The sequence below is a fragment of the Vipera ursinii genome (assembly GCF_947247035.1).
Source record: "Vipera ursinii genome assembly, chromosome: 2".
NCBI lineage: Eukaryota > Metazoa > Chordata > Lepidosauria > Squamata > Viperidae > Vipera > Vipera ursinii.
In genome coordinates this window covers 27253560-27278845 of record NC_139513.1, presented here as the reverse complement: position 1 = coordinate 27278845, position 25286 = coordinate 27253560, and the positions used below count along the sequence as shown (strand labels likewise).

Here is a 25286-nt window from a genome sequence, read left to right as displayed (position 1 = left end):
AATGCACACTTTTACTGAGCTGATTTTGCTGTTCATCATTTCTGCAAACAAAGTACCATCCTCCCCACCCCTGTTGATAATCTTGTTCTTATATAGTGCTTGTAAGGACCCACCTCCAGCTAACCACCCAAGAAAGCAGAACTCTTGAAACAAGCATTGTCTCAAAAGGAAACTTTTATTAGGGGTTAGTGACAGTAGGGAAGTCAAAGCAAGATCTGAGGAAAATTCCGCTTAAACGGTACAGTTAAACCAGCAATATTCCTCCTCCCACCAGAATCATAATGTCCATTTGAAATCCAGCCAATCTTCAGGTGGCACAATGTTTGGGTAACTGGCACATACACACACACAGAGATAGATAGGTAGGTAGATGATAGATAGATAGATAGATAGATAGATAGATAGATAGATAGATAGATAGATAGACAGACAGATAGATAGATAGATAGATGATAGATAGACACACACACAAGGAAGACAATAAGGATTTGGGGACCTGACAGCGCTGGAGCTGATTTAGTCTCCTAAAGAGCCACTGTAGGAGAATATATGCTAGCTTTGACGGGTGCCCATGGGTTTTCTGGAAAGTGTCATGAAAAGGAGGCTAGGAAGAAGTGGGCACAGTAAAAGAAAAACTCTTTAAAAGTCAAGCTATCATTTTAAAATAATTTTTTCCCCTCCTTTTTCATTGCTTCCCACCTTACCTGAACCTATGTAATTTTTAATTCAAATTTGGTGGTAGCTGAAAAGTAAGCTAGGGTGGTAGCATAAAAAGAAGTTGGAGAGGGATGCATACAACTTCAGCACTGGTTAACACCCGTGGAATATAGCAGAATTTTTTTCCTCAGGCTGTTGGACAGAGTTGGCTTTTGAAGGCTTATTGGGAAGCACCCCAAAAAATAACAGATAGGGCAAAGACATTTCCTTTCAGTTCTATTTACATTTATTTAAAATTAATAAATTAATGTATTAATAAATTAATAATCTTCTGGGAGGAGGCTCCGTGGTATCCGAAGCAGAACATCCAGATTCAGTCACAGCTTTGTTCCATCCAGTATTAACCTTGTGAACTCTAAAGCTTCCGCCTTCTGTTATATATTCAAGATGGACAATAATAATAATAATAATAATAATAATTAATAATAATAATAATAATAATAATAATAATAATAACAATAATAATAAGTTGGACCTTGGAGGTCATCTAGTCCAACCCACTGCACAGGAAGGAAACCCTATACCATTTCAGGCAAATGGCTGTCCAGTCTCTTCTTAAAAACTTCCAGTGTTGGAGCATTCACCCCTTCTGGAGGCAGGTTGTTCCACTTATTAATTGTTCTAACTGTCAGGAAGTTTCTCCTTAGTTCTAGGCTGCTTCTCTCCTTGACTAGTTTCCATCCGTTGCTTCTTCTCCTGCTTTCAGGTGCTTTGGAGAATAGCTTGACTCCCTCTTCTTTGTGGCAGCCCCTGAGATATTGGAAGACTGCTATCATGTTCCCCCCTCGTCCTTCTCTTCGTTAAACTACACATACCCAATTCCAGCAACCGTTCCCTATATGTTTTAGCCTCCAGTCCCCCAATCATCTTTGTTGCTCTTCTCTGTACTCTTTCTAGAGTTTGAACATCTTTTTTACATTGTGGTGACCAAAACTAGATGCAGTATTCCAGGTGTGGCCTTACCAAGGCATTGTAAAGTGGTATTAGTACTTCACGTGATCTTGATTCTATCCCTCTGTTAATGCAGCCTAGCACTGTGTTGGCTTTTTTGGCAGCTGCAACACACTGCTGGCTCATATTTAAGTGATTGTCCACTAGGACTACGAGATCTCTCTCACAGTTACTACTATCGAGCACCTATACTATACCTGTGCATTTGATTTTTCCTGCCTAAATGTAGAACCTTACTTTTTTCACAATTGAATTTCATTTTGTTAGATAGTGCCCAGTGTTCAAGTCTGTCCAGATCCTCCTGTATCTTAAGCCTGTCTTCTGGAGTATTGGCTATTCCTGCCAGCTTGGTGTCATCTGCAAATTTGATGAGTTCCCCATCTATCCCCTCATCCAAATCGTTGATGAAGATGTTGAAGAGCACTGGGCCCAGAACAGAGCCCTGGGGCACCCCACTACACACTTCCTTCCATGTAGATGCAGTTCCATTGAGGACCACACGCTGAGTACGGCCTGTCAGCCAGCTACGAATCCATCTGGTGGTGATGCTATCTAACCCACATTTTTCTATCTTATCAAGTAGTAGGTTGTGATCAACTTTATCAAATGCCTTACTGAAGTCCAAGTAAATTATATCTACAGCATTCCTCTGGTCCACTAATTTTGTCACTTGGTTTGTTTGCATGAAGGTGTTCACTGATTTGTTGTTTGATTATCTTTTCCAGAATCTTCCTAGGTATTGAGGTCAGGCTGATAGGTCTGTAGTTTCCTGGATCTATTTTTTTCCCTTTTTTGAAGATGGAAACTACATCAGCTCATATAATATTTATATGTTGCTTATATGTAAGGGTGTAGGTCAATACATATGTTGTATGTTGTTGTTGTTAGTTGCGATGTCACGGAAGAATTAACCTTCCTATCAGAGGAGGACGGACCGTGGCTCATCTGATGCATGGTGAATATCAAAGAAAGAAAATCCGAGGCATATTCTGCTGTAAAACTTTTCATGAGCTAACAAAGCAAAACCTAGCTGACTACATTCTCTCGTCAGGCAGAAGAGAAAGTTAGAAAGTAACTGTGAGAAACTTTTTCTAGGCTTGCGCACAAAACAGTTTGAAACCATAACATAGCTGGACATGTGAGATTTACTACGGTTACATGATAAGATAGTAACACAGGTGCAGAGAGCAGGGGAAAATGTACAGATAGAAATGAGCGAAGCTGACAAAACTAAAAAACAGCAGTGACATCCCCTTCTTTTGTCAGCAACGCAGAACTCAGATAAGACACATCTTCTTGCGCAGATACTCGTGTTGGGCTGTAGGAAGTGGTTTGTTCAGCATATCAGCAATTTGATCATGTGTAGGCGCTTACTGCAATTTAACAAAATCTTGTTTAACTGCTTGTCTTATGTTTTGATAACGGATGTCAATGTGTCTAAACCTGGAACGTGTAAATCGATTCTCAGATATGTAAACCACAGATTCGTTGTCTTCCATCACAGTGATCGGTCAAACCGGAGGTGTCCAGATATCTGTGACTAAAGCATCAAACCACGTTAGAGAATTACAAGCATCTGAAACACAAGCATATTCAGCTTCAGTAGATGAACAAGAAACAAAATTCTGTTTACGCACATGCCAGTAAACAGGACATCCATTTAAAAACATCATATAACCTGAAGTAATTTTACGTGATTTCTTATCACTTGCCCAATCTGAATCTGCATAACAACATAACTCTGCATAGTGTGTGTTGGTTCTAACAACAACTTCATGTCTTTGGTGTGTTTTAGATATCTCAATAATTTCTTAACACATGTCCAATGAAACTGTTTTGCCTTGCCTACGTGTCGTGATAGGAGATTAACACTAAGTGCAATGTCGGGTCTAGTCCAACTACTTATATATAGCAGCGACCCAATGACTGAGCGATAAAGTGTTTGATCTTCGAACTCAGGACTTGGTTCATGTGCCAAGTTGTGAAAATCGGTTTTCATGGGTGTACTCACTGATTTAGCATCCTTCATGTTGCAGTGATGCAATAGTTGTTCAATCTTATCCTCTTGTGTGAGGCTAAACCCCTTCTGAGTTTTGACAACCTGAACACCTAAATAAGTGTTAATATATCCTAAAGACTTCAATGTGAAAAACTGTTGTAAAGCTTTAGCAAAATTCTCACTCATCTGCTTATTTGGACCAATATAAACAATATCATCAACATAAACAAGAATTATCTCATACCCATTATCAGATCTTTTAGTAAACACACATTCATCTGTTTTTTAGTTTTGCCAGCTTCGCTCATTTCTATCTGTATGTGTTCACTTTGAGAGCAAGCAACTAAATTTCATTTTAAATGTGTGCCATTATGCCCACAATAAAAAAAATGACAATGAAAGTTATCTAATCTAATCTAAACTTAAAATTACCCTTTGCCATGTATTGGATAGTTTTTCCTTCATGCAACTTAATAATTACAACTGAATGAAACTTTGGGAGTCTGCTGGGGATGAAATGCTCTGTGTGTGTGTGTGTGTGTGTGTGTGTGTGTGTGACAGAGCTCTAGGTCTGCACGCAAATGCTATACAAGTAGTCTTTGACTTACGGGCACATTTGGGACTGGAATTCCCGTGGTAAGGTGGTAAGTTGACTGACCCAATTTTACAACAGTTTTTGGGGTGGTTCTTCAATGGGCCCTTTTTGCCAGAAATCACCAAGTGCCTGAATTGTGATCACATGACTGTGGTACAATGGTTGTAAGTGTGAGTACAGGTTGCATGCCTCTTTTTCTGATGCTGCTGTAAATTTTGACCTGTCATTTGAATGAATGGTCGTAAGTCGAGGACTATCTGTAGAGCAGGTATCTTAATTAAGTACTCTTAACATGGTAAAGGTGCCTTTGTAGGTAAAGTTAGGCAGGCACAAAGGAATGTCCTGCTGCACTCAAAAGAAATCTTGTGGTGTTTTTTTTTTTTTACTTTGTAATGGGAAATGTGCAATGTTCTATCGTGTGTGTTTGAAGTACCAGCAGCTGCCTCAGAAGGAAAAGGGGTGGGTGGGGAAAACGGATAAAATAAACTTGTATAGATAGTCCTCAACTTACAGCCACAACTGAGCCCGGTATCTGTGTTGTGAAGTGAAACATTCATTGTGAGGTTTGCCCCATTTTATGACTTTCCTTGCCCACAGTTGCTAAGTGAATCACTGCAGTTGTTACGTTAGTAGCCCCGTTGTTAAGTGAACCTGGCCTTGGCTTGCCAGAAGGCCGCAAAAGGAGATCACATAACCCCAGAACATTGCAATGGTCATAAATAGGAGTCAGTTGCCAGGCATCTGAATGTTGATCACACGACCATGGGGACAATGCAATGGCTGTAAGTGTGAAAAGTGGTTATAAGTCACTTTTTTCAGTCCCATTGTAACCTTGAATGGTCACTAAATGAACTCTTGTAAGTTGAGGACTACCTATAATAGCAACTAGATTTTCAGGCACGGTGTGTGCAAGATGCCAGCATAGCATCTCTTTTACGTGTTGTAACATTCCTTGCCTTCCAGCCAAAAAAAAGGCTTAAAACCCTGTTTCTGTCTTTTTGTATTTGTTATTACAAATAAGTACAATGCAAAAGGTGCGTTTGTCACGCACCGGACTGATTGGCAACAAAGAGGCCTTTTCAGTAGAAATTGTACCCCTGTCTCTCCAAAGCTTTGTTTCTGATTTAAAGCAGCCACAGGAGGCTGCCAGTTTGGTTGCAGAAGTGGGAAGCAGGAAGGCTGTTTTCCCTCAGAAATATTTGTTCGCCCCACAAGAGCATCCGGACTCCCTTTCATGAAAAAAAGCACAGCTTTGGGAAAGGAGACTTAGAGGGGTGGGGGTGGGGAAAGGTGATGCATATGGCAGCAGAGAGAAGATTTGATTCTTCTGATCTCAGCACTGTTACCATGATAAGATCTGGAGCCCTCTGGAGCTGCAGTAGGTGAAAAATTCTACAAAAAGAAGATGTGATTGTAGACGACCCCTGAAATGTGTCAAATGACTTATAAGTGCTCGTCTGTATTATGCACTTAGCTGATCTTGCTTTCTGCAGAAGAGCACATTATTTGTAAAAGAGAGAGAGAGAGAGAGAGAGAGAGAGAGAGAAAGACAGACACATTTGAGATTTTTAAGACTTATCTGTTTCCCATTTATGAACTCTTCCTTATATTTTACTCTGTGCTATCTCAGAAATTGGCTATGCTATGGTCCAGGGGTCTTCAAACTCGGCCCTTTTATGACTCATGGACTTCAACTCCCAGAATTGAGGAATCCTGGGAGTTGAAGTCCATGAGTCATAAAAGGGCCGAGTTTGAAGACCCCTGCAAGTATGGTCCTTTAGTTCCACATTTTTTTCTGTTCCATTTCATTCCTTTCCTCCTCTTTTTCCTGTTAGGTTTCGGATCATTTGGAGACAATGCTAAATTTGATGTTTATAAGGATAATAATTTGATCAGGAAGAACTCAATTCAATCAAACTAGTCAATTTAGGCTTGGGTTTAAAAAAATAAACATTTTGTTTTGCTTCAGTAAATATTAATGCAAATATATTTCTTCCAACTAGCTAATGTTCTAAACATTTAAATGTATTAGCTATTAACATTTCTGGAGTATGTATATAGTAAAAGCAAAATACATATAACCTTATTTAATTTCATTATCTGAGAACTTGGACCTGGGTAGTAAACAATTGTTGTGCTTTTCTTGTGTTTAATAAGGCAGGTAAAATAGAAATTGCCTGTATTATCATAATATGGCTGTCTCTTTTTTGTTATTGTTTTTCATTAGATCAATTTTCCAGCACATTTGCTACCATATAGACATTTTCAAATTCTGCTTTCTTTTCTAACATCTTGGTACTGCTTGTTGGAATGCAGCCAATAAGAAAATTCTTTAGACTTCAATGTGTTTTTGATTATCAAATCAAAACAAAACAAAAACTTTAGTAAGGCCAAGGAAGGATCCATTGTAATTTTCTGAGTTGTGATTTGGTTCAAATAGTGATTTGTCCTATTTTAATAAAAAAAATTGCATTCCCAAAACTGGACAGCTTTATAAGACTACTACATATGATAATAGGAATCTATTTCTTTTTATTTTCTCTAACATACTGAATTGAATGTCAGACCAAGTCCATGTAGTATGGTCTAATTAAACTGATTTATTGCTAAGCAACCTATGCACAGGAATTGTCTCAATGTACCCGCTTGGAATCAAATAAGGGTGAAGTCGGTAGTTTGGCGGGTCAAATCCTGAGTGCCGCGTAACAGAGTGAGCGCCTGTTACTCGTCCCAGCTTCTGCCAACCTAGCAGTTCGAAAGCACGCAAAAATGCAAGTAGAAAAATAGGGACCACTACGGTGGGAAGGTAACAGCATTCTGTGCGCCTTTGGCGTCTAGTCATGCTGGCCACATGACCATGGAGATGTCCTTGGACAAGCGCTGGCTCTTTGGCTTTGAAACGGAGATGAGCACCGGCCCCTAGAGTCGGAAACGACTAGCACACATGTGCGGGGGAACCTTTACCTTTTTAATGTATTGGGCCTGTTTCACTTGAACTGTACCATGTGTCTTTGAATGCTGTTTAAGATTGCTTAACCAGGGAGTCTGTGTAACGGTAGCTGGCTTCTGAGACAAGCAGTCTCCAGGATCACCATTGCTTGGCTCTAGGGCGGCAATAGGCTCCTTCAAACCTATTGGCCGCCGCCTAGTGGCCAGCAGTATAAATAGCTGCGTAGAAGCCTTGGTTACTAGTTCAGTTCCTGCATTCAATAAAGCATGTTCCTGCCTGAACTCTCTCGCCTCGTCTCCTGCTTGCAACAAAAACCCAGTACACAACAGCTGCAGAGAATTCAAGTGAAGTTGGATTTAGTCTGCCTGTGGCTACATAGGAATTCTAGGCTGATCCCTTTTTTAACTCCCTCCAGAGGCTCTGCCATTCCTTCTTCTACACTTACGATAGAATTTATCATGTTGAGTTCATTTGATATGAAATACCAGCTATAAAACTCACTTTTTCCCTAACTTGGGGCAAAATTGTTTTCAGTGTTTTTTTAATGTCAGTTGGATAGCAACCAGATCAAACATACCGGGGCCATCTAATACATTATTTTCAACCCACTCAGAAAGTTTGTCTTCCAACAGAATGTTGTAAATTTTTGAAATTCTCACCCATTCCCTATTATCTGATAAATTTAGCTTACCGTAATCTTAGATTTAATGTTGATTCGAACTCTTTGTATTATAACCTGCTGGAACTGTAGCGAAATGTAGAATTTCTTCATGAATGAATGACAGTTCTTAAAATTATTTACAATTGTGCTCTGTTCATCAGAACATATTTGTTGTAGCAAAAGCTAAGTGACAGCATAACCTAATCCTAAATTAACAAAACGGAAGTGAGCAATTGCTGCATCTAGTTTAATCTGCATCTAATACAACATACTAATGGGGAAAAAATCAAATTGTGGATTGCATTGCTTATCATCATGTTCCTCCTCATCTGAAATTGTAGTTTGCAATCCTTTCCTGTGGACTGAAGTCATTTTGGTCATAGTCTGCAAGAGAACAATGGACAGGGAAGACAATGGCTGAGAACTAAATAGACTTTTAAAGATCCAACGGTGTTAAAGGAAGAATTTTTATGGTTCCCGCTCATTCTTCAGGCAGTCTCTGCAGCAATTTTCTCATGGCCTTAGACTAGAGGTGGGCAATTATATTTCCCAGTGGGCCACATGAAAACTAGGACTGTTGTGGAGGACTGAACAAACAGGGCTGTGAAGGTGTGTAGGCATGCACACACGGACATAAGTAAATTGAAAAAAAATAATACTTGCCTTCAAAATGAAAACAATCCACACAGGCCGGATGGGGATAGGCAAAAGGCCAACATGTGGCCCGGGGGCCATAAAACATCCAAGTCTGCCTTAGCCTAATGTTTTTCATAATTTGTGATTAATAAGAATAATTTATTAAACTTGGATGCTTCCCGACTCTCAACAACTCTTAAGTGGCTCACAACAGAAATTATAATAAAAATAAAAGATGGAAATGTGATGAAGTGAAAGGTCTACCCTCTTCTTTCCTTCTTGAGGGCCCAAATAAAGAGCCAGACCTTCACGGGTAAAGAAATAAGAAAGGCAGATCCCAGAAGCATCATGGAATAAATTTCCAGAGGCCCCTCAAGACCTGGCTATGCCAGCAGGCCTGGGGATGGATGAACTAGTGTGTGGCTCTATTTTTAAGCATATTTTTGTTTATTATTTTTATTTTAGCATGGTTTTTGGGCTTTTTAATAGATGTATTGACCGTTTTTAGTTCTATTGTATGCCACCCTGAGTCGTTTGTTGTGACATAAATTGGTTAAACAAACATTTTTTTAAAATTTATGGGAATAAAAAAATTACAGGTTACAGGAATTGGCTACATCTAGTCCAGGGGTAGGCAACCTCGGCTCTTTTATGACTCATGGACTTCAACTCCCAGAATTCCTGAGCCAGCCATGCTGAGGGGAAAGGGAGAGGTTTCCAAGTGGAGCCATGCTGGCTCAGGAATTCTGGGAGTTGAAGTCCATGAGTCATAAAAGAGCTGAGGTTGCCTACCCCTGATCTAGTCTAATGAAAAGACGAAGTAGGGGGAACTCGATAGCAGTGTTCCAATATTTGAGGGGCTCCTACAGAGACAAGCGGGTCAGGCTATTTTCCAAAGCACCAGTAAGCAAGACAAGAAACAATAGATGGAAACTAACCAAGGAGAGAAGGAACTAAGGAGAAATTTGCTAACGGTGAGAGCAATTAACCAATGGAATAACTTGCCTTCAGAATTTGTGGGTGCTCCATCACTGAAGGCTTTCAAAAAAGAGACTGGACAACCATTTGTGTGAAATGATACAGGGTCTCCTGCTTAATCAGGAGATTGGACTAGAAGACCTCTGAGGCACTTTCCAACTCTTATTATTCCATGCTCTAAATCTGTGGTGAAAGCAGTCAATGGCTCTCCCCATTTTATTTGAATATCGTGCAGGTGTGCCTACTAAAAGCAGGAATGTGGTTGACAGTGGGTCACTGCATTTTGAAGAAAGCCTTCAGTCCTGGAAGGACATTTTAACAGAGGTTTTCCAGGTTCCCCTCTGCATTCCAAGGAGCTGGAAATATTTCTATGACTCTAAATGGAATGTAACATTTATAATTAGAATCTCCTTTTAATCTTCACAAACACCCTACGATATGTTTTTATAGAAGAGAAGTGGGGAAAATGTACCAAAATAGGGATTTATGGAGAGTGATAACATTTCTTTGTTGCTTGGTTTGGGGGATGTTATCTGGCAGAAGATGCAATCTCCATATTTTTGTTTCCCCCACACTGTTGTGCGAAGCAGATCAGAATAGTCTGAAGGGGCCTTAACTGAATGCCTTTCTTCTTCATTCTACAGCAGCGGCAGCTGAGCCGTGTGCCAATTAGGTACATGCTAGGTATGACATTAAAACAACAATAACAACATGCAGTCTTTTCAAAAGCTTAAACCATCCTTCTCTAGTCTGGTACCGTCAGAAGTAGAACTTTTGCGAGTTCTAATGGACAGCACTAAGCTTGAAAAGGCTGTTTTGAGTCCTTTAAGAATAGGGCAAAGAGTAACCAATTAACCTTTACAGTTAGGGATAAATCAGTAATGAATAAATAATGGAGAATCAGTGTGTAGCATTTGGGATGTTGGGCTATGTTGGAAGAGACCAGCTTTCAAATTTCTACTAGGCACGAAACCTGTTTGATGATTCTGGATCAGTCACTATAACAGAATAAGAGAGTTGGAAGGGACCTTGGAGGTCTTCTAGTCCAGTTTAGTCCTGCTCAGGCAGGAAACCCCATACCATTCCAGACAAATGGCTGTTCCATCTCTTCTTAAAAACCTCCAGTGATAGAGCATCCACAACTTCTAAAGGCAAGTAGTTCCACTGGTGAATTGTTCTAACCGTCAGAAAAAATCTCCTTATATTTAGGTTGATTCTCTTCTTGACTAGTTCCCATCCATTGCTTCTTGTTCTGCCTTCAGGTGCTTTGGAAAATACGTTGACCCCCCTCTTCTTTGTGACAGCCCCTTAGATACTAGAACACTGCTATCATGTCACTCCTAGTCCTTCCAATATTGGGGGGCTGTCACAGAGAGGAAGGGATCAACCTATTTTCCAAAGCACTTGAAGGCCAGACAAAGAATAACAGATGGAAACTGATCAAGGAGAGATTCATCCTAGAAATAAGGAGAAATTTCCAATCAGCCAATGGAAAAGCTTGCCTTCAGAAGTTGTGGGAGCTTCATCAATGGAAGCTTTCAAGAAGAGACTGGACTGCCATCTGTCAGAAATGGCGTAGGGCCTCCTGCTTGGGCAGGGGGTTGGATTAGATGACCTACAAGGTCCCTTCCAACTCTGTTATTCTACTCTGTTCTTTTCATTAAACCAGGGGTGTCAAACTCAATTTCATTGAAGGCCACATCAGCATTGCAGTTGCCCTCAGGGGGCCGGGTGGGTATGGCCTGGGTGGGCGTGGCCTACTGGGTGGCCATGGCTAGAGTGCATATGGCCTACTGGGTGGGCATGGCCAGCTCTACATCGTTCGCATCAAGGGTGCCTATGGGGGCCTGGGCAGGAGTTGGACAGATCTGAGGGTCTCTGGCAGAAGGAGGGTCTCTGGGCCAGGGCCAAGGCAGTGGGGGCTGTTCCCTCCCTGTTTCCAGGATGGCTTCGTGGGCCGCATGAAACCACTTCGTGGGCTGGGTCTGGCCCCCGGGCCTTGTGTTTGACATGTCTGCGTTAAACTATACATACCCAATTCCTCCAACCGTTCTTCATATGTTTTAGCCCCAACTATCTTTTTTGTTCTTCTCTGTACTCTTTCTATAGTCTTAACATCTTTTTTATATTGTGGCAACCAAAACTGGATGCAATATTCTAAGTGTGGTCTTCCCAAGGTGGTACTAACACTTCACTTGACCTTGATTCTAATGCAGCCTAAGATTGCATGGTTTTTTGTTTTTGTTTTTTTGGCAGCTGCAGGTCAATAACGTTGTAGGAGGTTAAAAGCCACCTGTATTGCTTTGGGATCTCAGGATGAAGCAGATAAAGAGTAATTACAAAAAAAAGATTGTTAAAGATTGTATGATAAAATGGGCCCAGAATATTCAAGAAGTTATTACAATGGACACGTGGGAAAAGATCTGGGTGAGGAACGTGAAATTCACACAAGCTCAAAACTTAAGAGAGAACTTTTATAAAATGTTTTATAGATGGCATTTAGATCCTAAAAAGCTTGCAAGTATGTATCCGAACTTTCAGCCAAAATGTTGGAGGTGTGGTGGCGAAGATGCAACATATTTTCATATTTGGTGGACCTGTAAAAAGGTTAAGGCTTTTTGGATAAAAATTTGGTGGAATATGCAGAAGATCTTCAAGCAAAGGATAAAGTTTTGCCCACAATTGTTTTTGTTGGGCATAATTACAGATGCTACTGTTGTGGACACTAAGTTGATGCTGAACTTAATTACAGCAGCAAGACTCTTAATAGGTCAATATTGGAAGAAGGAGGAACTGCCGACTATAGAAGAATGGACTTTAAAGGTTTCTGACCTGGCGGAAATGGCAAAGATCTCGGCTTACTTGAAAGATCACTCGCAAGAACGTTATATTATGGAGTGGAAAAAATGGATTGATTATATCCAGAACAAATATGGGACTAAAAAGTTTCATTTAGCATTTGAATAAGTCTTCCTTTCTTTTTTCTTTTCTTTTTCTTTTTATATGTAATATTAATATTGCTAGTAGTTATCTTATATGAGCTAGAGAGTGATAGAGTTAATAGTTTATTGTTGTTAGCATAGGGATGTTTATGATTGTTCTTTGTTTTTATACCCTGTACTTAGCTCTGGAAAGTGGGGGGGAGGGGGGAATGGGGGGAGGGATAGGGAGGGTTAGGTTGGGGTGGGGGGAGGGGGGATTGTTAAAGATAAAATGTACTCTAAAACTTTTTAATAAAAAAAAACAAAAAAAACCAACCCAGGAAACTACTGTACACTTTGGTAGTCACTAGTGTTGTTGATCAGAAGGTCGGCAGTTTGGCAGGTCGAATCCCGAGTGCCGCGTAGCAGAGTGAGCGCCTGTTACTCATCCCAGCTTCTGCCAACCTAGCAGTTCGAAAGCACGTAAAAATGCAAGTAGAAAAATAGGGACCACTCCGGTGGGAAGGTAACAGTGTTCCGTGCGCCTTTGGCGTCTAGTCATGCCGGCCACATGACCACGGAGATGTCCTTGGACAAGCGCTGGCTCTTCGGCTTTGAAACGGAGATGAGCACCGGCCTCTAGAGTCGGAAACGACTAGCACGCATGTGTGGGGGAACCTTTACCTTTACCTTTAGTGTTGTTATCAGTGGGATTATTCTATTTCTAAAGTCTTTCAGTGCCTCTTTCTTCTCAGCACAAGTTCATAGGCAATTTCCTCTTTGAAGCTTGTTGATGGAGAATGGGAGACCAAAAGCAGCAGCTGCAAAAGGGTGGCTCAGATTTTACATCCCCTCTCGACATTCTTCCTCTGTCGTAGATTTGAAGAGGGGAGATGAAAAGAGCTGCGCTGTGTTTTGGAGGCTCTCTGAAATACAATTATCACTAGAGGGCAGCAAAGAGATACAGAGCCCAAATATGGCAGCCTTGATTAAAGAGCCTTGGTGGAGCAGTGGGCTAAGGCCTCCTTAAGTAACACCAGCTGCCTGCAATTAGTGCAGGTTCGCGTCCCACCAGGCTCAAGGTTGACTCAGCCTTCCATCCTTCCGAGGTAGGTAAAATGAGGACCCAGATTGTTGGGGGCAATTAAGCTGACTTTGTAATAATGCCACTTGGGGTGTATGTGAAAGCCCTAATAAGCAGTCATATACATAGAATGAAGGCTACTGCTAAGTTTGTAAAGCCGCCCTGAGTCTTCGGAGAAGGGCGGGATATAAATGGAATTAAAATAAAATAAATAAAAATAAATAAAGTCCACAGGCCTACAGTAGTGGCCAAAATTGTGGAAACCTTTTGGGAAAAGTTTATTTTTGAGGTTTGATGGCTAATAACACCACTTTTGTTTTGGAGTAGTACCATAAAATTATATATCAATGGAAAGATAATTAAATCAAGATTGTCATGCAACAAAGTTTGTTCAATTATCTGTACTGTGTTCTATGAAAAGTTATAGCCAAAGAACCAGAAAAAGGAAGCACAACGTGCTTAAGTTGATATCGGGTAGCTTTCCTTCATCTGATTGTAGCCAATGAGCATGAGTGTTTAGAGAGCCAATCAGGTGTCATCTTGTTTTGGCAATGAGCCAGTCAGATCACAGTAGGATTCAGTTATTGATGTCATGTATTGAAGCCGAGAGGAGGACATTTGTCAGTATGTTATGTAATTGCTATCAAGTTGGTTGGGATGTTTTTTTTCTTTCATTTAGTGACTTTGTAAAACGTAATAAAATTAAAGTAACGGTGCAAAGAGTTGACTGGTTGCCCAGAAAGCGATATAAAATAGTATTTATTTTATTTATTATATTAGATTTATATACCGCCCTTTCCCGAAGGACTCAGGGCGGTTTACAGGGCATTTTAAAATCATACCAATACAAAATATAAAAGTTAAAAGACAATTAAAAAGATTAAAGTATCCCTGAAAGTCTACAGTTATAAAGAAATTAGAAGAAAAATTGGTGGAAACTTAACCAAAGGTGGCATTTCTACTGTACACTTTTCCCAAAAGGTTTCCACAATTTTGGCCACTACTGTAGATGGTGCCAGGTTTAGAAGGCAGAGCTTCCATCCAGCTCCAGACTTAAGAAAGATGGGAAGAGACTGATCTTTATCAAACTTTCTCAGACATGGTGTTCTCCCAGTTTGTAGGACTTTAACGTCAAAGGCCTGGAGACTAAAACATATGAAGAACTGCTGCAGGATTTGGAATTAGCTAGTCTAAAGAAAAGGGGTGACATGATAGCAGTATTCCAATATTTGAGGGGCTGCCACAAAGAGGAGGGGGTCAAATTATTCTCCAAAGCACCAGAGGGCAGGACAAGAAACAATGGTTGGAAACTGACCAAAGAGAGAAGCAACCTGGAATTAAGGAGAAACTTCCTAACAGTGAGAACAATTAACCAGAAATCGTGGGTGCTCCATCACTGGAGGTTTTTAAGAAGATACTAGACAGTCACTTGTCTGAAATGGTATGGGTTCTCCTGCTTGAGCAGAGGGCTGGATTAGAAGACCTCCAAGATCTTTTCCAGCTGTATTGTATTCTATTTTAAACATCCATCAGCTTAAGACAGCATAATTCCTTTTATAGTAGAGAATGATGGGGAACTGAAGAAGCTTCTTGGATGAGAAGCGAAACATCTTCAAGGAAAAACAAGGAAGTCCAGTTGCCTTATGAAAAAGCACCTTCGGGATAACTAAGACCTGGATTTCTGAGAATCCCCATAGACAGATGGGGATGATAGTGCATTTTTTTTTTATTTAGCACTACCTTTGGAAAGGCTAGTCAAGCTGGATGGTCTCTCATAGCACAGATTTAATATTTGAAAACAGGACAAGCCTTGTAACGCAGGAGTTTCGTCCATTCCCTCTGTGATATTGTCTGAGGATGGTGTAAGGCAGGGGTAGGCAACCTTGGTTCTTTTATGACTCGTGGACTTCACCTCCCAGAATTCCTGAGCTAGCACAGCTGTCTCAGGAATTCTGGGAGTTGAAGTCCATGAGTCATAAAAGAGCCAAGGTTGCCTACCCCTGCACTAGACCAAAATGGCTTTGTCATATATGTTTTACCATTGGAAAAGAGACAGAATCTTACATTGTTCCTGCACAATTTTGCTAAATCTGAAATTTAGCTTACACTAAATGAGACAATTCATTTCTGCACAATCACATTCCTTATTTTTTATGTTTTACCAAATGGTATGGATATGGATGGGAGCGGTAAGATATAAGGACATTGTGACTGCCATTCTGGATCAGGCCAAGATCCATCTTAGCTCATCATTTTGTTTCTGTCAGGGTGAGCCACATGTTTTTGTATTCTTTATGCAGGAAATGGAAAGTACCAAGGGACATCCTATTAATTTCACTCCCTTCCCAAGATATTAGATCATTCTCGTCCTCTTTTTGGTATTGTTAAGAGACACAAAATGAGATCAATAACCAGCATGTGGCTAAATCTGTTTATAAATACCTCTACAGAGTGATTTTCAGCTGTTAGCATTGTTCCAAGCTTGTTGTCTGTAAAAAGTGTGGAGAGGGGGAAAAACACACACAACAAAGGGTCAATATTCATCATGAGATCAGTTTTTGTTTCTTTGACAGGGGAAACTAAGCTTCTCTTAGTTGACTTCAGCCTGTCCCTCAAAGCAACTTTGAATAAGTTAATTCACAGATTTTGCTTTCAATGGGCTTCCAGCTGCAATGTAAGATGCTGGTTGTCACAAAAAAACCCTATATTGTTTGTTTGTTTGTTTGATTGATTGATTGAATGCATGCATGAATGCTTGCATGTATTTGATTTCTATAGCCACTCATCTCAGTTAATGATTCTGGGCAGCTCACAATTCAAAAAATATATTACAATTAAAAATATTAAAAACATTTTAAATCAATTAAAACAGTAAAAAAAAAACACCACCCAGATTAAATACTGGTATACATAGGAGCAAGATACTTGGCCAATTAGCAATACAGCCAGAAATGGAGCCCTTAATACATTCAGCACTCCAGGCATGGAAACATAGCCAGGTTTTTAGGGCCTTGTGAAGGGCTAATAGCAGGGGTCTTCAGACTTGGCCCTTTTATGACTTCTGGACTTCAACTCCCAGAATTCCTTAGCCAGGCACGCTGGCTGAGGAATTCTGGGAGTTGAAGTCCACAAGTCATAAAAGGGCCAAGTTTGAAGAACCCTGCTAATAAGGTTGGGGCCATTCTAATCTTTGAAGAGAAGATGTTCCATTGAGCAGGGGCCACTGTGGAAAAAGTTTGTAATGTATTGGGCTTAATTGTAACACCACGCAGTAAGCTGGAGCTAGCTAACGGCTCCCAGCATCTCAGACACACCGTACCCAGGGCTGCTATTGGCTGCCCCTAGGCGGCAATAGGCTGCTTTAAACCTATTGGCTGCCACCTAGGGGCCAGGCTATAAATTGCTGCAAGCTGCAGCCCAATTCCCTAGTTCAGGTCCTGTAAGCAAATAAACATGTTCATTGCTGAACTCACTCGCCTCGTCTTCATTCCTGCACAACGAACTCACTACACAACAAAGTTCATATTCTGGTCCCTGCCAGCTGACACTGTTTGGAGGATGAGATCTGCACCTTGCCCATTCTGCTCTCTTGACATAGAGCCAATATATTTGCAAAACTATTCAGCTGTTTCTACTCACCCACCAAAGTTGGCATCCTCTGTGCTCTTTCCATTAGAAAATGTCTTCTTGTGGGACCAAGGAGCTGTGACTTCTGTGTTGAAGCATCTGCCCTATGAAACAGTATCTTCCTCCTCCCCCCCTCCCCCCCCTAAATCTTTCTGTTGACATTATAGACCTGGATATTTACCCTGGCACTGGGACCAGGAGGTTAAATCCACTTTGTTGGTGGATTTGTTTGATTGGTTTTTACATATTAATACTGGATTGTTCAGGCCCAACACATATTATATGTTATAAATATTAATACTGATATAAAGTTCACTTGGTTGTATTAGGTTTTAATCCTCTGTGCATCATCCTGTGGGGGGGGAGCGTCACTGCTGTTGAGATGGGCAGCAGTATAAATTGCTGAAATAAATAAATCTTCCTGCCTAAGCAGGTCCTCTGCCACTGATTTGTGTCAGTCCTAGTTGGTCAGAATCATTCATTCTCTTCACCCCATTCAGTAATTTTTTACATTACACCCAGATCGTGTGAATCAATAGATCCTGTTGTCATGCCTTCAGCCAGGAAAAGAATGAAGCTGCCTGAATGGCTTGTTCAGATGAGCGGTTATATAACTGATTCATTTCTTCTGTTTGATTTAATTACGCAAGATTTAATTACCGCATATCGGTTCCAGAAATTGGCTGCAGTGATTTCCCTCAGGGCGTTTTATCTTTTTAAACATCTCTGTCATAACTCTCTAAAATAAGATTGGCTGCCTATGCCTCCCCCTCATTATCTGATTTTTTTTAATCTTGTCAAGAAATAGGGAATTTTCATCCAGCAGGTACCTGAAGGATTCTGCCTTTCTTGGTGTGCCTCTACTGTCTTGGTGGAACAAAGAGCAGCTTGTCAGCCATTGTTGGAGATCACAATTGTAGGTTTTCATCCGGATCTGGAGTTAGAGGTGATTGTTCAGACAAGGAAGCCTGTTGTATCTTCTTGATGTCATATTTGGCAATCTGAGTTAATGAAGAGGAGGCTAACAACAGGTGCAAATCAATTAAGATCTGCAAGAAATTCTGGACCTGGTTAACTAATAATTTTGTGTCCCTCCTCTCAAATTGGAAGTAGAAACCTTCTCTTGTATTCCCACCCTCCCTTACTATGTGCAGAGTGGTGGGGAGGCTGTGGTGGAAGCAGAATTTGGCAGCATGGTTGGGTTGCCATGGTGTCTCCAGGGATACTACATGGCGAATATAATTAGTTGTGATAGCCTGGTATCCCAGTGTTGTTCCTGTGTTATATTTGTTAGAAGAGGCAGGTACCCACGTGAGGCAGTTGCTAGGGTCTTATCAGAGCACAGCTAGCTTGGGTCTGTTTTTTTTAATAGAAAATTTTATTAAATGTACATTTAAAAACAAAAGTGGACATGATTCAACTTCCCTGGCTACAACACTGCTATTAGTATTATGTTACAGAAAGAAAAACAGAAACTTAAAATACATTCTATGTTGTATCTACGTATCTTTCAGTTGTGTCCTGATATAGGTGCTAATAAGAAGTCCTTATGTTGTCAACTAATCAATCAATAGTCATCTCAGCGATCCTCCTTATCTCTAACCAATCGTACAAATTTTGCCAAATTTCAAAATACTCTGATTCAGTTTTATTTTTAATCTCTAGAATTAACCTGTCCATTTCGGCGCAGGATAAAATTTTATTAATTATTTCTTCTTCAGTGGGGATTTCCTTTCTTTTCCATTTCTGAGCATATGCCAATCTTGCTGCGGTTAAAATATGCAATAGTAAGTAGAAAGATGCTTTGCTGAGTTTATCATTAATAATCCCTAATAAGAAGGTTTCTGGTTTTAAATCAATTTTTTTAAAATAATATTTCTTCCAACCAATTTTTTATCCGATGCCACAAATTTTGCGCTTTTGAACATTCCCACCACATGTGATAGTAAGTCCCTGCATTTCCTGCATGTCGGTGAGATTTTTTTATCTATTTTTGCTAGCCTTGTAGGGGAAGGTGCCATCTATAAAACATCTTATACAAATTTTCTTTATAGGAAGTGGCTAGCGTTAACCTCCTGTTTCTATCCCATAATGATTGCCAATTATCTAGGTCAATACTGCAACCAAAATTTTTGCTCCAGATTAACATTGTTTCTTTTACCTGTTCTAACAAATCTTGTTCTAATAAATATTGATATATCTTTTTTATCATTTGATCTTCTGTTCCTAGAAGGATTTTATCTAATTGTGTATGCTCTAATTTTATCCCTGGTTCTTTTTTGTCTTTTTTGTATCGTGACTGTATTTGTAAGTATGCCCACCATTCCAACTCTATACTGTCTTCTAATAGTCTTTTCCTTGTTTTCAGGGCCCCATTCTCATCTAAGATATCTTTATATGTGATTACTCTTCCTAAATTTATGAATTTGGGGTGCATGAAAATCTCTAATATGGATGGCCAATTGGGGATTTCTGTATAATTAAGTTTTTTTTAATTTTTATCCACACGTCTAATAGTGCCCGTCTAATATGATTCTGAGAGGGACGCGGTGGCTCAGTGGGTTAGGACGCTGAGCTTGTCGATCAGAAGGTCGGCAGTTTGGCGGGTCAAATCCCGAGTGCCGCTTAACAGAGTGAGCGTCTGTTACTTGTCCCAGCTTCTGCCAACCTAGCAATTCGAAAGCATGTAAAAATGCAAGTAGAAAAATAGGGACCACTCGGGTGGGAAGGTAACAGCGTTCCATGCGCCTTTGGCGTCTAGTCATGCCGGCCACATGACCATGGAGACGTCCTCGGACAAGTGCTGGCTCTTTGGCTTTGAAACGGAGATGAGCACTGGCCCCTAGAGTCGGAAATGACTAGCATGCATGTGCGGGGGAAACTTTACCTTTTTTAATATGATTCTGGAAGTACTGATGAGCCTTATATTTCCCGTCCCACATTATAGCATGCCACCCTATTTGCATGTCGTGGCCTTCTAATGCTAGTAGTCTTCTGTTTCTTAAGTGTATCCAATCCTTATCCATACCGATATTGCCGGTTGATAATATTTTTCCCAATTCGGCTGAGCCCTCCTCTTTCCTTTGCATCCTGTAATAATTTTAATTTAATTCTCGGTTTTCTACCTTGCCAGATAACTTTGGATGTAATTCTGTGTAAATTTTCAAAAAAATCCTTGCCTAATTTAATTGGTACACGTTGGAATAAAAAGAGTAATTTGGGAAGTATATTCATCTTGATTGTCGCTATTCTAAAGGAGAGCTGCAAGTTTTTCCATCTGTTTAAGTCTGCTGTAATTTGATCTATTAATATGTCATAATTTTCTCTTTTGAGTGTAATACATCTTGCCGACAGTTGGATCCCCAAGTACCTTACTCTTTTAGATGTCTGGATATTAATTTTTTCTACTAGCTCAGTTTCTTGTAAATTGGACATGTTTTTAACTAACATTTTAGTTTTTTCTTTATTAATCTTCAACCCCGTGACATCATCATAATTTTCCAGCACCTCTAATAATCTTGTTCCAGATTCTAAGGGGTCTTCCAAAATGAAAACCAAATCATCTGCATAAGCCTGTAATTTAAATGTCTCTTTTCTGATTTCTAGTCCTTTAATCAGCTTATCTTTTTGAATTATTCTTGTTAGTGCTTCTAAAGAAAGAATAAATAATAGAGGAGATAGTGGACAACCTTGTCTCGTGCCTTTTTGTATTTGAACGCTATTTGTTAGTTCTCCATTTATGATTACTTTTAATGAATGTTTTATGATTGCTTTAAACATATTTATAAATTTCCCCCCGAATTCCATCTGTTTAAGTTGAGTCAACATAAAATTCCATTTGACATTATCAAACACTTTCTGAGCATCAACAAAAATCAATGCCATTTGTTTTTCGCTGTGTAATTCATAATATTCTAAGATGTTTAGTATGATCCTGATATTATGTTTAATTTGTCTTTTAGGCAAGAAGCCATTTTGGTCAGTATGGATAAATTCAGCTAAATATTGTTTTAATCTTTCTGCCATTATAGTCATGAAAATCTTATAATCTGTGTTCAGTAAAGAAATGGGCCTATAGTTTTTAATGCAGGTCAAATCAGAGTTTTCTTTAGGAATTGGTGAGATGATTGCTTCTTTCCATGAGTTTGGGGTTTTTGCTAGCTTGGGTCTTAAAACGATTGTCAGTAGGATAGGATGCCATGCTGTACAGGGAACAAAGCAAGCCTTCTTCAACAAGTTGTATTCTGGAAGGGCAGACTGTTGGGCCCAGTATTCTTGACAGATGATGTCAATCAGGGAGGAAGCTTGAGGAAGATTTTTTTTTACGGAGCATGGGCAAGGTTTGGTTAGATAGTGTCTTCAGTGTCATGAACATGAATTTGGACAAACTCTGAAAGACTTGAGTTCAGGGGAGCCTGGTATGCTGTGATCCATGGGGTCATGAAGAGTTACCAACTGAACAACAATTAAGGGGCACAATTATAGTTATGAGGAAAATGTCCCTTGAGTTCTTTCCGAAATTGTTTCTTCTATTGCTAAGAAATAAGAGTCTCTCTGTGTGGGAGGTGGGGGAAGTTCCAAATGTGAAAAGAAAAGGAAGGAAGGAAGGAAGGAAGGAAGGAAGGAAGGAAGGAAGGAAGGAAGGAAGGAAGGAAGGAAGGAAGGAGAGAGAAAGAAAGAGAAAAAAGAAAGTTAGTTGCCTATTGATTTTCCCAGATTTACTGTTGGAACCAAATCCACCTCAAATCATTGGTTAAGATACTGATTCTCTATCTTAACCTGGCCATCTTCAGTTGTATTGGGCTACTTCTGCTATCAGTTCTGACATTTAGCTAAGGCTGGTAAGAATTGGAGTCTCAAAGTTCTGGAAGATGTTGTTTTCAGACATTGACCTATCAGATCATTTTGGAGGAATGATTGTTGATCATTGGAAACAGTGTTTATGAACAGTTGCTGATTTGGAGTATAGATTCTTTGTGTAGAATGACCATGTAATGATGAGAATATCCTATTTCTAGGTTCCCAATTTTAAGAAATGTGAATTATGTCAAAGACTTTAATGTGAGATATGGGAAGTCCAGGGAATCTTCCTCAGATCACATGATGATGGTTTGCCTAAGGAAGAGATTAAGTTTATCTTTTAATGGGCGTCATTTGAAGGTGCAGTACAAGAAGGAAAGGAAGACGATAGGATTCCTTTCACAATTGTCAAGAATTCAGGGTTAGGCAACATTGGCTCTTTTTTGACTCATGGACTTCAACTCCCAGAATTCCTGAGCCAGCCATGAGTCATAAAGTCCATGAGTCCATGAGTCATAAAAGAGCCAAGGTTGCCTACCCCTGATTTAGATTATGGAATTAGGGTAGCCAAATCGTGCTATATAGGAGTGAGGAAGATGAACATGTTTTGCATATAATTTGTAGTTCTCTTGATTTTAGTCAACATTGCCTATAATTATTGACAGGCTGGTTGGGTCTGATGCACTTGGAATCCAAATATATCTGCAGTTATCCAACTATCCAACTATCCAGAGAAAAAAATGCACTCATAGCAGTCTTTGCCAGCTTGTTGTCCATGTTGTTGTTAGCTGCGAAGTCGTATCCGACCCATCGCGACCTCATGGACAACGTTCCTCCAGGCCTTCCTGTCCTCTACCATCTTCTGGAGTCCATTTAAGCTCACGCCTGCTGCTTCAGTGACTCCATCCAGCCACCTCATTCTCTGTCGCCCCTTTCTTCTATTGCCCTCAGTCTTTCCCAGTGAGTCCTTCCTTCTCATTAGGTGGCTAAAGTATTTGAGTTTCAACTTCAGGATCTGGCCTTCTAAAGAGCAATCAGGGTTGATCTCTAGGACTGACGGATTTGATCACCTTGCAGTCCAAGGGACTCGCAGGAGTCTTCTCCAGCACCAGAGTTCAAAGGCCTCAATTCTTTGGCGCTCAGCCTTTCTTATGGTCCAACTTTCACTGCCATTCATTGCAACTGGGAAGACCATAGCCTTGACTATATGCACTTTTGTTGGCAGGGTGATGTCTCTGCTTTTTAGTGTGCTGTCTAGATTTGCCATGGCTTTCCTCCCCAGGAGCAAGCGTCTTTTAATTTCTTGGCCCCAGGAAAATAAAATCTGTCACTACCTCCATTTCTTCCCCATCTATTTGCCAGGAATTGAGAGGGCCGGATGCCATGATCTTGGTTTTCTTAATGTTAAGTTTCAAGCCAACTTTTGCACTCTCCTTCTTCACCTGCAACAAGAGGCTCTTTAGTTCTTCTTCACTTTCTGCCATTAGTGTGGTACCATCTGCATATCTTTTGTTGTCCATAAAGATTCTCAAGCATCCAGGTCTTGGCTGTCCTAAAGGTCCTTTTCCAAAAAGCAACTGGACTTTCTTGGTTTTATTTTCCTGAAATTGTGTCTCTTTTCATCCAGGAAGCTTCTTCCGTTCTTACTGAAGAAATAAATAAAACCAAGTAAGTCCCGTTGCCTTTTCGAAAAGAACCTTTGGAATATCCAGCTTGTTGTTTCCAAATCTGTTGGACTACAGGTTTTACCATCTTAAGGTACCACCAGCCACTGTATTTTCTGAGTAATAAAAATTATATTTCAGTACATCTGCAGTTTGGGTCTAATGATGGGGGTCTGAATCAGAAAAAAAGCAAAGTCAAGAAATTGAAATATTTTGCCTATTGAGGTTTCTAAAATATGAATTGCCTTAATAAAAGCAACATAGATTGGGGAGGGCAAGAGCTATTATGCTGCCCTTGAGCAGTTTAGACTATCCCTATAAGAAAGGCAAATCGTGCTTTATTCTGATAGAAGATAAAATGTGGGCTGATGACTGAAGGATTATATTTCTTGACTTCCCCATGAAATTGCTTCAATGAACAATGCACCTTGTGCATTAAAAGGCCCATGTGGGCTTTTAATTATGCAGACATCCAAGCCAGTGAGAACAAGAAGGTAATATTTAATTCTAGCAATTAGTATTCTAATTCGTGCACAGGAGAGTTCTCAAGTTTTTCTGCTAGTTATTTATTAATAGAAACTGTCCTTCGAATGCTAGAGAAACATCTGAAGGGGCTTATTCTGATGATCTATAACCTAGCTAGCACCCGTAATTCTACATATAGATTTTAATCCCTCCCCCACATGATCTCAAAAAGATCCAGAATTTCATTTCCATCTGAGTTCGACACCTCACTTAGCCATTTCAATCAATCACTTGCAGATTTTCAACTCCACGGCCATGGTGGCTATGAGGGTTGGTCCAGCCAAGCAGGAAGGCTCCAGGATGAGAAAGCTAAATTTTGAGGCCTACAGTGGAAGAATCAGAAGAACGATGGCATGCTGTAGTATCAGTATCAGGATAAAAAGTGATTATGTAAACTTGCGGCATTGCCTTGCTGTAGCATTTGCCGATAATTGTAAAGGGATAGCTTCTCTTGTCACTTTTCTCTACTTTGAGTTCCTTCAGTAATTTTTGTGAGGCCATAACTTGCATTAAGCCTAAAAGTCTCTTGAATCTTTACTTCGTGTATCATTATTATTTTGTTCAATTTATTTATTTATTTATTTACTTACTTACTTACTTTATTTGCTTGCTTGCTTGCTTATCTATCTATCTATCTATCTATCTATCTATCTATCTATCTATCTATCTATTTATTTTGCATCCTGCCCTTTGCAAAGACCTACTTTAGAGCAGATAACATCCATAAGAACTTCAGTAAGAATAAAAACAGAACGACGGATCCCAAAAACCTGGCACCGTAAGGTAGAATTACAAGATGCATTTTTTAAAAAAAATTCCAACGCTCGTCCCTTTTACATGCATTCATTTCTCCTTTTCTTAGATGGAGTGGTTTATGCCTTAGGAGGGATGGGTGCAGACACATCTCCACAAGCCCTCCTGCGACTGTATGAACCAGCTAAGGATCATTGGCAGTCTTTACCCTCCATGCCGACACCTTCCTACGGGGCTTCTACTTTCTTGCGTGGGAACAAGATCTACGTGATGGGTAAGGATTCAGCCAACAGGGCCTGGCTGTGGATTAGTTGGATTACTTAACTGCGAACTCTGGTCACAGAAGCTTACCAGCCACAGGCCTGGTGGAGACGTCAGTCTTCACATTCCAGTTAGAGGGGGCCCTTGGCTTACAACAGTTTGTT

The 25286-nt window shown here is 40.1% G+C and overlaps 1 protein-coding gene and 1 long non-coding RNA gene across 2 annotated transcripts in view; one reads left to right on the top strand and one right to left on the bottom strand.

The window, feature by feature from the left end:
* Positions 1 to 25286, bottom strand: part of LOC310636368 — a 246317-nt gene that overhangs the window by 125810 nt on the left and 95221 nt on the right. The window lies entirely within an intron of this gene.
* KLHDC8B (kelch domain containing 8B) overlaps positions 1 to 25286 on the top strand; it is a gene marked incomplete at its 5' end in the record, with an annotated part of 37880 nt that overhangs the window by 964 nt on the left and 11630 nt on the right. The window contains one exon of the mRNA XM_083356072.1: positions 24971 to 25135. Within this exon, the coding sequence (XP_083212198.1) occupies positions 24971 to 25135 (165 nt within the window). The remainder of the gene's footprint in view (positions 1 to 24970; positions 25136 to 25286) is intronic.